General features: G+C 41.2%; 1 protein-coding gene across 2 annotated transcripts; it reads right to left on the reverse strand.

Annotated features, from left to right (window-relative positions):
• Positions 1–1837: 1837 nt before the first annotated feature.
• On the reverse strand, positions 1838–12906 carry LOC122400727 (kinesin-like protein KIF12). 2 transcript variants are annotated; one of them, XM_043402335.1, is made up of 16 exons: positions 12411–12906; positions 10978–11182; positions 6892–6984; positions 6705–6783; positions 6241–6453; positions 5670–5807; positions 5447–5588; positions 5051–5145; positions 4836–4977; positions 4300–4418; positions 4123–4227; positions 3919–4048; positions 3506–3731; positions 3298–3436; positions 3003–3217; positions 1838–2773 (listed from the first exon to the last, which is right to left on the reverse strand). In XM_043402335.1, exons 2-16 carry the CDS (start codon positions 11172–11174, stop codon positions 2422–2424), a joined length of 2385 nt encoding a protein of 794 aa, XP_043258270.1. In that variant the 5' UTR covers positions 11175–11182; positions 12411–12906; the 3' UTR covers positions 1838–2421. The 2 variants fall into 2 exon arrangements, with proteins under 2 accessions (XP_043258270.1, XP_043258269.1); XM_043402334.1 differs by having other exon boundaries at positions 3298–3451.
• Between the last annotated feature and the right edge of the window lie 1942 nt (positions 12907–14848).

Genomic DNA, 14848 nt, shown 5'->3' on the forward strand with positions numbered 1-14848 from the left:
GAAGGGTTCATCAAAAAACAAAGACTGATAAAACAATCAAATATATACTCTATTTCACATAAAGTGGTCCACACAAATGCAAAGCATTTTGTTCGAATAAAATCTTAGACTATTCGTAGAGGTAGAATTCAATAATTTGACCATGACCATTTGAATTCACGCCTAAATCTCACACACAATTATATATACTCTACATGGATATATTTCCTCGACTACACGTACTACGTTTCTTTGTTGCTTCGAAAGCGCGATGTTATTACATACGTGATTGAAAACAAATACTCGCCTGTCTCCTCTTTCGACACTGTTTACATTCGTATGTAGTGAATGTTCTTCAAAACAAACCTAATTTCTCTATATTCAGACTATAGAGTAGGAATAATATCTTTATTTTTTCTAAAGGTTATTTCAAGGTACTCTCGAGTCGTTTAAAAATTTAATGATGTATGATACAATTACGTTCATGGTCACAGGAGGTCAGAAATGAGATGAAATATAATGATCGCCTTCAACATATAGGAACAACAGAACCATAAAAAATGAACAAGAAATCAACAAAGAGAACTTATGCATCAATCTATAGTTGCAAAAAAATCCACTGAAGATTCGAAATGATTTATCCTTTCATATAATTTTACTACTACTTTATCATGCATCTCTTTGTTCCATCCATTATGCAAATTTGAAAGTAGGTACTCCTTGTTTCAGAGAAATAGGCAAGCCAGTATAAAGGAGCCTCTACACGATGAGACTTGCCTCGAGGCATGTCTCGAGACAAGCGATGGGTTTGAGATCATTTACACAATATGAAAACTAAAGAAAGTAAAATTTTATGCAGGGTATTCGGCTACCCCTGGGAAAAATTTTAATGGAAGATTCTAGAGGCCAAAATAAGACGAAAATCAAGAATACCAATTTCTTGATAGAGGCTTTGTTCAAAAGTTATTAGCGTTTAAAGTTCCGCACGTACTGAATTTTTTTCTCGAAAATGCGCAAGATTTCAGGGGTATGTCTATTCACCAAAAATGATTGTAATTGACCCCAGCAACCAAAAATAATTTTTTTAGGACTATTTGAAATTTTTTAATTGTGTCGAAAAATTTCACACATTCTCAAATTTTTTTCTAGAAAGTGGGTTGGATTTCGGGAGTATGTCTATTCACCAAAAATGATTGTAATTGACCCCCGCAACCGAAAATAATTTTTCCAGAATGATTTGAATCTTTTCAATTTCACCGAAAAATTTAGGCTACACCTGTCGATTTTTCTTAAAAATTCGTTTTTGATTTTTAATAATTTTGTTTGACGCTCTACAGAAAAGTTGTTTAATACTTTTTTGTAGGTAACCGTCAGCTCTACTCTCGAAAAAAGTTTCATTGAAATATGTTCGCTATTGTATGAGTTATGGCCATTTGAAAATTGAACCATTTTTGTGGGGTTTTTCTCATTTTACGGGGTTAAGGAACAACTTTTTGGATATTTTTGGAATTTTTACATATTCTGTATCAAAATACGCGTTGTTTGCATTTTGAAACTTTAAAATCCTCCAATCCGTTCAGAAGTTATGACATTTTAAAGATACGCATGAAATTTCGGGGAACCATTTCAGGCCTCAGCTTATATTTTCAGTAAGGAATTTTTTTCTCGAAAATGCATAGGATTTCGGGGGTATGCGTATTCACCAAAAATGATTGTAATTGACCCCCGCAACCGAAAATAATTTTTCCAGAATGATTTGAAATTCTTGAATTTAATTGTTAATAACTTTTTAACGAAGTTTCCATCAACAAATTGGTATTCTTGATTTTTGTCTTATTTTGGTCTCTAGAATCCCCCATTAAAATTTTTCCTAGGAATGGTTGAACACCCTGTATATTGCATAGCGACATCCTTTTTAAGTGTCAAATTTCGACCGTTGCTCGACTATTACATCCATCTCGTCTCCTCCCGTTATAATCATTCTCTTCTTTTGTCGAGCAATGTTCGAGTCCGATTTTACAACAGATACGCTACCCTACACGCGTAACTTTCACTGTCGAGCCCCAAATCTTCGAAAAGTTGACCGTGCATTACTGTATCCGCTTTGATGCCTGAAGAAATTTACGACTTCGCTGTATCGTGAAGACTACAGCGTACGAAGCAGAGAGTCGAATTGATTCCATATGGTTTCAAACCCATTGTTTGTCGCGAGCATGCCTCGAGGTAAGTCCCATCGTGTAGAGGCCCCTTAACATAAAAGCAGGAGTCGTGCTTCGAATGACTCACAACGAGGAAAGTGGCCTTGAGCGGCCAATTAAGTTTGATCCAACTATGGTTCGACAATCGTACTCTTCGCCGACCAACGCCGATGGCTGACCCGACCTAGGTCAACGTATCGAAAATATATCATCCATTACCATATTCAGCTGAATTTTTTTTTATTCAAAGAGGATGGTCCTCGTCGATTGGAACCGGACTTCCAAACGCTCTTTGCGTGGTCTCGTCCTCTTTCTCCTTTGTCGAGTGTCTCGAATGGACCGCGTCCTCGGGGTCCGGAGTCCCAAACGGCGATGAGGAGTGCGACAAAGGCGGGAAAGGGACGGTGGGAGCCTCGGATTCCGCCGTGTTCGGCGCAGAATTCCCTATCTCCAAAGAACCGCTGAGAATCGAATCCGGGGACTCGTTGTACGAATGATCGGTCGGTTGAATCGATTCGCCCAGAACGTCGATGGTCTCCGAGGGTCTTCTTTCCTCCGGGACCGTCGAAGTGCGACGCGTGTTCGTCTTCTTGTATCTAGTACCACGCATTCCTCCAATTAATGCATAGAATAGCAACGTTTGCATCGCTTAAGATAACACATTGTGGACAGAATATCAATGGCTGACTTCTAGTCCACAATGTGGACTATGGTATTATGTTTTTTCCAAATAAGCTACAGACAGTCGGAAAAAGTTATCGTCCCGTAAAATACAGAAGACCCACTTTATCGTCTCGGAACGTCGACTTATCGTATATAACTTACTGATTAACGTCTACCGGCGACATCGTTTGATCCGGACTCATTCTCGTCACGCCGTTTCCATTGTCCCATGAATTGTGTCGGCGATGTTGACTCTTGTCTTTGTAAGCCTCGGCTACGTTATTGTAACTCCCTAGAATTCTTCGTTTGTCCAATTCTTTCTGGATCTTTTCCGGCATGTTGCCTGCGGATCTGTACAATCCACGCCTGATAAGATCCTGGACATTCGACGTTACGATTTAATACCAAAAGAAAGATATATATGCATTTTCTTTTATTTACAGATGTTTCTACGTACGCTCGAAAGGGGAGTCGGTTCCACGTTAGGGTTGGTCCAAACGTTCGTCGCGCCAGGTGCGTTCTCGTTATTGTTGTCGTTCAACATTTCTGCCGAATAAGTAGGCCTGGCAGGTATGATCGGCGAGCGACAGCACACTCTGCGGTAATAAAACCTACGGGATTAATGAAATATCGACTGTCGCGGTACTGGAGTGTATCGTGCTTACGAGTTAACGTCCTCGAGCTTTTTCAGCAGCCTCTCGTTTTCTCTGCAGACCAGCTCCTGGTCTCGTATCACTTGCTCCCTGGTGGCGTACAATTCCGCGTTTTCCCGACGAAGGGCCTCATTCTCGGTGATGTAGGCGTGGATCAGTTGACTCAATTCCGATTGCTCCATCTCGGACAACTTGTCCAGGTCCACGACTGGCGGCGTCATTGGCACCTTGCTCTCGGCTGGGTTCATTATCGAATGTCGAGTAAGGAAAATAGAATTAATTCTACGGGATGATTCTCCCGCTGGATAAAGAACTACTGAACCAATATTATAATCAATATGAAAGTTTTTTTACTTTTAAAACCAATTTCATTTCTACTTGTCGACGGATACCTATCGATTTTTTTACTATCCATTCTAGATTACCTTTGGACTCGCTACGAATTACGTTTTGAGTGTCGCCGCCGAAATGAAGAGCCGCCTTCAGGTGCTCGTTTTCCGTCTGAAGAGCTCCCACCTCGCGTTTCAGACTGAGAATCAGAGCTTCTCGCGGATCCTGGACGATTGGATTTCGTTTATATAGCTTTTTTAGGTTTCTAAGCACTATAGAAACAATGTTTCCTCACTCACCATCACCACGATCGGTTTCGTGCGTATCTTCTTCACCCTCGCCGCGTACCTCAGAGTGTTCAACGTCTCGCTCGCGTTCGACCGAGCCGGTGAAACGCAGGCAATCTAAGAATCCAACAAAGTCTCTCAATCTAAGAATTCAAAATAGTATCAGAAAAATTAAATAACTCGATTTACCATCAGCGTGACGCCATTGCCTGCCAGGCTGTCTGCTAAAAGTTTGGTCAGCTTGCTGTCCCGGTAAGGAATATGGCCACCTTTGCGCTTTCCGTCGCTCAAAGAAGATATACAGTAACCTTTGACGGGGAAAAAGTGACATCACAAACACATTAATCAAACGTCACCGTAAGAAAGTTACTTTATTTTACAATGTTTCAAGGGCTTCCTATGTAACTCGTGCTATTTCGTCCGATTATCGATTGTCTCAAAGACGTTGACGTCGTGGGAAAAACTTGTGCCCTACCGATTCACTAGTGAACGACTGAGAGAATCGATCCTCACGAATGCTTCTGCATAATTAACGCCGTAAAGTTTCCGGACTCGTAACATTAAACGCAATTCAATTTCGCATTATCAATACGGTGCAATTTATATTAGCCGAGCAAACATTTAAATGTTACTCCGCGTAGGCTCGTCGCGCGAAGGCGAACGTATCAAAGAAAGTGGAAAATAAATATTTGAGGCATCAATTAATGAAAATTCTATGTTTGTACCAAGAACCATGAGACTCTTATTGATGTTGTTCGCTTCCTCTAAAGTTTTCCCCTCGCTCTGCGTCTTCTTTGTCATCTCGCTGCCCGCCAAATCGACGAAGTTGATTTTCCCTTGTTTCGATATGAACACACTGTTGTCCATCTATCGACAATTTTTAACGTAGTCTCATTTTTTTCAGTTTCACGGAACGTAAAACTACCGGGATTTTACTCACTTGTTGCTCAGAAGTGATGTTCACGGTGAGAATGCTGTGACTTCTGCTGGACTGTTCGTTCATGTTGTGCGCGCCGACAGATCTGTTTCTCATCCCTGAGCAGAAATTTGTTTTCACGTAACTTCGAATAAGGTAAATTCTATGATTTCTATCGACTAAGAATGTTTCTACAGGGTTAGGCGAGTCCTGGCTACTATTCAAAGCCCTGAAGCCCTTTCTTCGAGCATTCTCTAGACAGAATAAAAGAAACGATAACCAGAATGCTATAATTAGAACTGAATTTACTGCGCGCCTTTCTCCGGCGCCGTGAAAATGAGCTGTTGCGCGCAGGGGATCGATTAAAAGGGGTTAAAGTCCATCTGTCCAGGCGCAAAAGCGAAGATCGATAACGGATACCTTCTTCGAGAACCGCCAGAAGGTCATCAAGCTCCTCGCATTCGACGGTGAAAAGATTCTCGACGAAGAAGCCTCGCGTCTTTTTGCTCCAACGAACCATCAGAGGTTTTCTCGACGTGCCGGGATTCAACAAATCTATTACCTGCGGTCAAAACCGTACCGTGAAACCGGCGATCCGGCGATCCAGCGATCCCGCTGGTCGATTCGATCGATATTCACCGACCTTCTCATTGTAGATCTCTAAGAACGAGGCCCTCAACACGAAGTTGCACTGTTGTCGTTCCTGCAGGAGTTTGAATAGGTAGACGAAAGACCGGAAGACCAGACCGTTATCCTCCGAGTAATGTTTCATTCCGTCGAACTGTCGTCAAGTAGAAACACACATACATAAAACATAGGCGGTACAAAGCAAATACAAACAATGCGAATGTTGTACAGAAACGCATCATGAATATAAGCCACGAATAAGCCCTGTATTAGATGATGTTCAGTCATTCAGGATAAAAGCTAGAAATTGTTTGACCTTTTTTGTGGTCAGTTTTGGTAGTTTTTGTACATGTAAAAACGTCGGGTATAACTAAGAAACAAAACAAGAATCGTCTACTATATCATTATCTTATCTACGTACGCCGATTAGCATTAACTTTTCCACTACGTTGCTATCGGCCTTCGATGCAACCAGTTGCTTTAATACATTATTTGTTGTACCCTTTGGTAATTACTTCCTGGATAAAGTTTTTAAAAACGACGATTTCCTTGGAAGACACGGTCCTCTTCTACTGTCCCCTACTCACCATTTCTGGAGGTCCTGTGAGGGTGTGAGTTTTCCCGCTTCCGGTTTGCCCGTAGCAGAACGCGGTGCAGTTAAACCCTTCCACCGCCATTTCGATGAGCTTCTTAACGCCGGAAAATTGTAGTATGTCTTCCTGAGTGGCTGTGGGCTCGAAGACGACATTGTACGAAAATAGTTTGCCCTTCTTATCAGCGCTGCTTGGAAATCCATCGCACTAAGGTCGAAATTTACTGATCAACTCTCTTCTTCGATGTTAAAAACAACAATTAATAAACATTGTGTTTATAATGATATCGTTTTAGTTGTTTCAGGGTTTTAAAATACTTTTTATCGTAAAATAATTCTAACAAAGTGCAAAACAAGTTTATGTTTATGTGCAATTGCCTATGTTCCTCGAGTTTGAGCAGTTTCCGCAGCCATTAAACAGTAGCCATTCAACAAACGAAGATAAGACGGATCGCTTACGTATATCTGTCCATCTCCAGGAAACTGCACGGCCATATCATCGCCGGCTTTGACTTCCTTATTGCTAAGTGGACGAACTCTGAAAGAGAATAGACCGGTTGTAAAGTCGAATCGATAACGAAGGTTGTGTAACGAATTCCGTGTATTCCAAGAATGCAGTCGTTAAAGCGATCTTCGTTTTCGATACCTGACGACGACATTTATGTTATTCTCTGGAAGCAAATGTTTCGTGGCGATCACCCTTTTGTCACCGTCTACCAGCCTCTCGATGCTGCCGGTCCTGCAAACAGAATTAACGAAATCACTGTTAACAATCCTCACTCCCAGCGAACCAGAAACTAACAGTTTTCTGCACAGACGCAACATTCTGCTCTTTCATGAACGAACGTTTCAACTAGAGTAACCGTTCGCCTGTTTCGTGATTGACCTCCTATCATGGCGCCTCAATAATTGAGAAGATTCAATCAATCGGGCAACGCGTGACCGTCGAGGGAAAAATCGCGTGACTGACCAAATTATTTTATTATTTCGTTCGTTTTTACCGGGTTCATGCTATTGAAAAATCGTTGCGGCCTCTGTTAATGATTTACGAGAGTTTGATTGCTAAACCGACGAACCGACTGATTGACCGGATGAATAATGATCGGTAAACTCCTTGTTAATTGCAAATTTTCTAAATTTTAGTAGACAGTGGAAATTTTTATACAAAATCTATTACTCTGTAAGGTGGACTTGCAGCTCGGGGTTATAAGTTACCAGAGAAACGCGTTTCTATTCCTGTTAATTTTTTTTGTCGACATATTGATTATCATGTCAGTTTTCCATGTCTAGGGGCATCCCTAACACCTGTCTCAGATTTTATTCATTTGAAGTATTTGAAAGGAAGCTAATTTCAATCTTCAAAATTCCAGAAGAAAGGTATTTTTTTAAATAGAAATTTTAATTTAACTCGCTGCATTTTATTATGTTCTCATGCATATTTGTTTTTTCCAGGTGTCGTCGCTCGATCATATCTGCCGTTATTATGTCAAGGTAAAGTCTTCTATAAATTACATTTATTTACAACATACAATGCATCCTAGCCACGGTAAAAATCAATGCATTCAATTAACTCATTCAACAATTATTTAAAAGCGTGCAGGCCCTACGGTTTGCTCGTTCTAAACGTGTTAACGTTTAGCGAGTCACCCATTAATCGATTGTCCAGTTAACGCACAGTGTGTTTCGCGAAACTTTTTATCTGCTCAGATAGATTTAGTGTCGGTTAATGCACCTTGACGAACACGGAGACAGGAACTATACGTTTAACTATTTTATTATAGCATCGCGTATGACGTAACAGTATTACACATAGTACTATTACGCGATCAATTTCGCGACAATATAGTTTTTGCTTCTACATAGTTATATTATATTGCGGTCATTTCGAACGTTCGGGACTATAGCCGTCGTGGCTTATCGCGTATCCGCCATCGGAAATTACAATTATGTTAAAAGCCTGATAAAACGCAAGGTTTGCGCCGTTAAACGTCGCAGAGACAACAAGGACAACGTTGCAGTCGTCGCCATACGACTTCTGAAAATTTTCAATTATTTTAAGACAGTTGGTTTTCGCGAATAGCAATAAAAATTTTCGATAAATATTGGAATACTGCATAATCAAAATATTTGCACTATAATAATGCAAGGTCGCTACAAGGGAAGGCAGTTTTTTTTTATTGACTCTCCGTATGAGTCATCTGTCGTAAATCCTGCGTTTGTCTCATCCAGAAACTATCCTGGCGTATAGCTTCGTTTCTGTCGTGTAACAGCGTACTTCGCTGGCTCGTAATTCGTCTCGCAATTGGTATCTGGATTGCAATAAAAACTGATAAAATCGTCTGTCAGTATTATACGATAATATACTACGTGTCCGCGTAGAAAAGAGTCAATATGTATATCATTCGACTCTTTTTAATCTTTCTAGACCATTTCTTGGATTAGCCTTTTTCCACGAAGACTATCAGATGCACTTTTGGAAAAACTACTGTTGGTGAGAATGGAATTCTTTAAATTGGGAAAGGTTCGTTAAACCATTTCTTGTTTCTCAAATTGCAAATAACGTGACCAACGATGTAACGCGATGAATCCAACGCTATTACGTTGCCTCGACGGTGGTTTCCAAGCAACGAGATCTAGTTGTCCTGGTTAAGAAGATAAAGCATTCTTTCGCGGAGACTTCAGAAAATTTATGCATTGCAGAAGTTTTTCAGTAAACGATGGAAAATTGAACACGATACGTGTCATTCCAAGGATTCGTGTCTCACTTCGTTGCTTCAAATATTCTTATTTAAATTGCAGTTATGACAGTGGAACCTCGTAAAGAAGGAGGAATGTCGATGAAAGTATATAAAATGCAGAACTGTTACTTTTCGCTAATCGAATCAGGTCAACTTCATGATTAGATATAAACTTCTACCGGACACTTGGCATTTCAGACGACTTTGATCGTGGCAGGTAAAATGACTGGGCTGATACAGTTTAAATTAATATGTAACGTATATAAAATTCCATTATGGGATGCCCTGTACGATCGATGGATCAGTTCTGCGCGCGTCTATCCACGGGCAGCGCATTAACAACCTTTTTAACCGATTTTACGGATCGAAATATCGTTTTGCACGTTGGTTGCACGTATTCCTCGTGTCTGAATGTTAAGATCTCTTTACATAGCCGCGCGTTGACGATTGTCGCGATATTGACCGACAGAACAGAGACAACCAGGCAAGGTCCCGTAATCGATACACGACATCGAAATGTGTCGCAACTGCGACGCGTGTCTATCAATGTCCTATACCTACGTCCACGTGGGGGTGAGTTTGCACAACCACCCCTTTCCCACCGCCTGGAAAATGGAATCTAACGGCGAGTTGAAGTCTTCTTCGACACGTCACGTTGGACTTATCTGCGGCCTGGATCTACGGGACAATTTCCACGGAACGATTGCGTTCGCTTTCAAAGTATTTTCCCTTTGGCGCTGCTCACCGGGTGGTAATTCGCTTATGGAGATTTCGATTTCACGTAGATTTACACAGGACAATTTTTCTGCGTCCCGAAACGTTCTAATCGCGAAACACCATCGACGATTCCGAGCGGTAGCTTTCCGTTAGTCGATACTCTCTTTTTTTTTTCCTTCCCACCTTATTTAATATTCTATTTCTTCATATGGTGCAAGATATTTTTACTCTCAGGCGTTGTAGTGTATTTTGTACGCTAATGTAATATGTTGTTATTCGCTTGTTCTAGTGATTCGGCATTCCTCAGACTTCTATATGGCGAACTCTACGTAAAGACTTAGGTTTTCGTCCTTACAAGATCCAGTTAACTCAGGAATCGAAGTCTGCTGATCATTGTATGCCCCGTGAACTTGCTGATGGCTTTGCCAATAACATGATTAAATAAAAAATTCAACATTTCTTTATATCAATATCATCCAAGTTTCGCAAATATCGAAGTCTACATGTATACTTTTTGTTTTTTAGAGGGCGTCTTTACAAAATGCAAACCACTGAACCAAATGGAAAGTTTCCTTGTCCTGTCCCGTGTTTTCTTTCTATTGTTCTTAACAATAGTTCGATGTCACTGCAAATCCGATGCATATTCCCTTATCTCCGAGGATCAGAATGATAAGATGTTAATAATCGGAATCGAGCCGACGTTTATTATCTGTAAGTTTTTCATTATCGTAAAGGAAAGTCGAACGTTGATAAATATTTGCTTCTACAAAGACGACGATGCAACGATATTGCATGTTCGATATTTGTAATATTCATAAATTAATCAATAGCGAAACGTCATTTGAATAAACATTGACGTGTAGTCCATTTGTATGGTAGAAAGAACAGGAATGTTGCCTCGACTAAATATCGCCCACCCCTCATTGATTATTTCGAACGCTATATTACTTTACCGATAGAAATATTTAAAGAGATCGATAACATCGACGTGAATGTCCGTTTGCACTCTTCATTAACGCAAAACGGTGATGGAAATATTGATGTTCTGTCAGACGCTGTCAACGCGAATCATTGGATAGACTATTGGTGAAGATAGCGAATTTCAACTTCATGGTGTTGAAGTAATTTACGTAAATTTACCTACGCGGAATAGCTTTGGTTCGTACGATCGCAGAGGGTGTAAAAGGCTTACGAATGGTCAAACGAGGCGTCCGCAAATTAAAGGTAATTCGCGTTACGACACCGATATTAGGGACAGTGTGTCGACGAATGCTTACTCGCTTCCTCTGGACTGGAGCAAACTGCTTTTCACGACCCTCTTCGAGCTTAAACTGCTGCTCCTTCCCGGACTATTCCCCCTGGAGACACTGTGATCGATCGGACTATTGCCGCGCGATCTTCTTTTAATCTTCTTCGCATTTTCTTTTTGGGGGCTCTCGCCTCGGGTGGGCGACGGATTTTTCACAAGCACCATTCGTCAACCTTGAAATAAAAACAAACTTCTATGCAATCTATGGAATCTAGATGCTTTGAATTTTCATTTAGTCAATGACAAAGTACAGATTCCACTTTCGTTGACGCCTAAATACAGAGTCTAATTTTTTAATGTTTACGGAGTTTGGTGCACCAAATGCTCGTTATAATTCTAAGTACATCTATTCGACTACGTTCGAGGAGCAAATAAAAAGGTGTACAGGGAACAGAGTTTCGCTGATTTTTCGTTGAACGCGATTTCGTGCGATTCGTGTCATTCTCATGAAAACGTTCGCCGCGTATCGTCGCGAACAATTAGAAATGGTTCATTTTCCAAGGATCACAATAGTGAAAGCCATTATGTTTCTGACGAAAATTTATACAATACAGGCCAGTTAATTACCAGCGGTTGCTTACGGGACGAGGCCCCTAACGGATGGTAATTTCGCGTTACCATAATTGCAGCGAAAGTTCTGACTAATTGCGATTCCATAGAAATTCTAACTCGCGATCGATAATTGAATCGCGACCAAAGAACAAAGGTGAATTAGCGCGCGAGAATCCGCGAAGCATCAAACCGTTTCTTCTCGATTTTATTTAAATAAATACGAGATCATAATGGAAACGAAAGGGCAAGTGTTTCTAGCTGCAATGTCCCGAATCGGCCATTTCGCGATCTCGTTCCGGTCGGTTCGCTTTACACCTTTCATTTTGCACCTTTCCTTTTTACAACAATTAACGTAAACGCGCCCGTTTGCCGCGATTTTGAAAGTGAAAGCCAATAAGATCGGCGGTAAAATTGTTCCGCTCGAGTCGTTGTTTCGTGCACCGTTCGATAAAAAATCTCCGTTTTTCGCGTTGACAAATCGCATCGGGCGTTTAACGAGCGGATAAAAGCGACTTTAACGGATAATGAACGAAATGGTTCCGCGGCGATGTAATTTCTTTCAAGGCGACGGCGATCGAAGGGCAAGAAACTTCAAACGGGAAGCAGTAAATCTTTATCTCTACGCGTTTATTGCGTCGATAGAGTTTTTTTGCTATTTTTACTTGAAAAAATACTAAATACAAAACAGTCTCAGGATATTCTCTTAAGTATTTGCACGATATAACATTACGAGGTAGGATCAGATTCGTTTATACATGGTAGAGCTCTTTCGCGTGTTTAGCTTTTTCAAATAAATTTCGAGGAAGGTTTGAAACAATGGATCTGTAAACGGAAATGAAATTCGCTTACATTCGAAATTTCATGGATCGTTCAAAAGTGTTCCATTACTCGAACGCGTGTCACTGGTTCGTCGATCAACCCTCTGATAATAGATCGATTTCTTCGCTATCACTGGCCCTGGAGGATCCCAGAATTCTTATCAGAACCTTCTTCTTTTCTTATCCGCAAAGTGGGTACCCAATCAATTGGTATAAAACTCGAACAACCTTGTATTCCGGTTGGACAGCGGAAACTCGTGCAATAGCAACAACAGACGGCACGCTACTGACACTTGAGGGATGGTAGTTTCAAGGATGGGTGGTGGTTTTTCCTATAGTCGGCGTTGGCCACCGATCGAAACACTGTCTAATGTTGTATGTATATTCAGACGCATTCGTCGAGTCCTCTTCGCCCGCGCGACCGGTCATCGTCCACGTAGACGTCGATGTTACGTCAGAGTGAACTTGACACGTCGTGTACGAGGTGCACGATCGCCCTGGGTGATCAATGGGCCAGCAGCTTCAACTTGAACTTCCATGCAAATTGTGAGATAAAAATAGACGTTGCTAACGACTCGCGGGACAGCGGTAGACGCGGAAAAGGCATAAGTTCCTAAATTATTTAACAGTGTTTCATCACTGAAAGATTCATATTTGTCGACCTTGAGAAGCATTTCTACAAAGATCATGAAATATGAAGGGCGGAGAACATTCCAGGGATTTAGTTACCGTACGAAAATATTAGAGGGTTAAATATATTCAACGAATCGATTGATTTTCGTTCTCTTAGGGTTACCTTCCCTCGTTCCTCGTCGCTCGAGAGAGTTTGTACCTTAGTATTCTTGCAATTTCTACCACTTTTGTTGTCTAGATTAATTTTCTCTTGTTTTCTCGCAGCTCTTACGACTCTTCGACGATGCGAGGCACGAAAGCCTCGAGGAGAGGCTCGCTTCGAAGCTCCGAGAACAAGTTTCCCCCGGAGTGGACGGGGAAAAAGCCGAAACGAATCGTCGACGTCCAGAGTCGTTCGGGCCGAGAATTACGGGAGGATCCTCGCGGAAATGACCAGCTATAAATACACGGGAGTCGGCGCTGTAAACTTTATTGCGGCTCGTTTTCCGTCGCAGGTTTGCCCGCCGAAGAAAATGCGCGCTCTCGAAAAATTCCACGTTGCTGCAACCCTCATTCGCGAACGTTACGCTCGCTGGCAGTATTTTTAATGCGCACAGTGTGGTTTATTCCTGGCCCAAGACTTCGTTTCACTGTCATCCTCGGGACACCCTGCGTATGGTTACAAACCAAATTTTACCACCGTGACACGCAATTGTCGTGACTTTGAGTCACCGTATGTATTTTTTGATACTTGAGCGTAAACAAAAGGAACTTGTAAACGAGGGTAGTCCCCTGTCTCGTGCGTTTTAGTTACTTCAATTAGGAGGGTAAGAAATCAAGATCATCGGCAGTCACGTTTCGACCGTTATCTAACTAACGGTCACAAAACTACGATAGCGGTATTTATCGTAGTACTATGTAGAACACGCGTGGAATAATAATCGATCTGCTCTTTGCGCGCTTTAGAACGGGACCACCGGGGCGATGAAATTATCTGCGGGGACGGGCGAGTCTTACGTTCGAAAACTAAACGTAAAATGGACATTTGAAATTGTATTGCGGAGGAAGAGCAACGTCGTGGAAAAGGAAACGCGGATATTGAGATATTTCGTCTCGTTACAGGATTCCTGCGGAGCCGCAGTTGTCACGAGATTAATGATGGAAAGCTGATTACCTCGGAAGTACTTTTTGCCTGACTGCAACCTTCGGAATCGCGAGTCACCGGTAATTTCACGAAAGCAGGAAATTGTTTCGTGAGTTCGTGATATAAGTAAGCGACAGCGTCCTGCTAGGAGGACCTCTTAAGGTATCGTTAAATTACTCGGCAACAATTAAACGACTCTCTGCATTCTGGCTAAGTATCGTTAATACCTTGTAGGACGAGAACCATCGTATCTAATTCGTAACTATCTATAGATTATAGTATTATATTATTTATATACAGCGTTGAAAACAATTTATCAAAATGATAGGACTATCTTGATCAAATTGTAATTGATGAATATCAGCTGATGATCGTCACTGCAATCTAATCTTCCTAAAATAAAAACTGTCAACTGTCGTTGTGAGGTCGCGTCTACTATATTGATTATGAAGCTACGCTATTTGTGTATGATGTAGAAAACAAGGTAAACGTTAATATGATACTAATTTTATTCGCGATTAAAAGTTTATGTATATTTTCAGGTTCGACGAATTCCTAGATCTCGCGTGGCTGGAAGTCGTTACAGTAGCGTTCGAAATAACCGAGAGCAAAAAAATTGCAATAAATATGATTCGACAGTGCAAATTATTATTGCAAACCAGGGGATACCCGAGAGCTATAGGTTACTCCAGGGCGAAAGTGGCATTTATCGT

This window comes from Colletes gigas, unplaced genomic scaffold, assembly GCF_013123115.1.
Source record: "Colletes gigas isolate AHSC1104 unplaced genomic scaffold, ASM1312311v1 Colletes_gigas_Sc00020, whole genome shotgun sequence".
Taxonomy (NCBI): Eukaryota; Metazoa; Arthropoda; class Insecta; order Hymenoptera; family Colletidae; genus Colletes; species Colletes gigas.

Coding starts and splice junctions, on each gene's coding strand:
- LOC122400727 (XM_043402334.1), bottom strand. CDS start 11,174: ATGGTGCTTGTGAAAAATCCGTCGCCCACCCGAGGCGAGAGCCCCCAA. Junction 6,784..6,891: donor AACATAAATGTCGTCGTCAG/GTATCGAAAACG, acceptor ATTCTCTTTCAG/AGTTCGTCCACTTAGCAATA. Junction 4,978..5,050: donor ACATCACTTCTGAGCAACAA/GTGAGTAAAATC, acceptor AATTGTCGATAG/ATGGACAACAGTGTGTTCAT.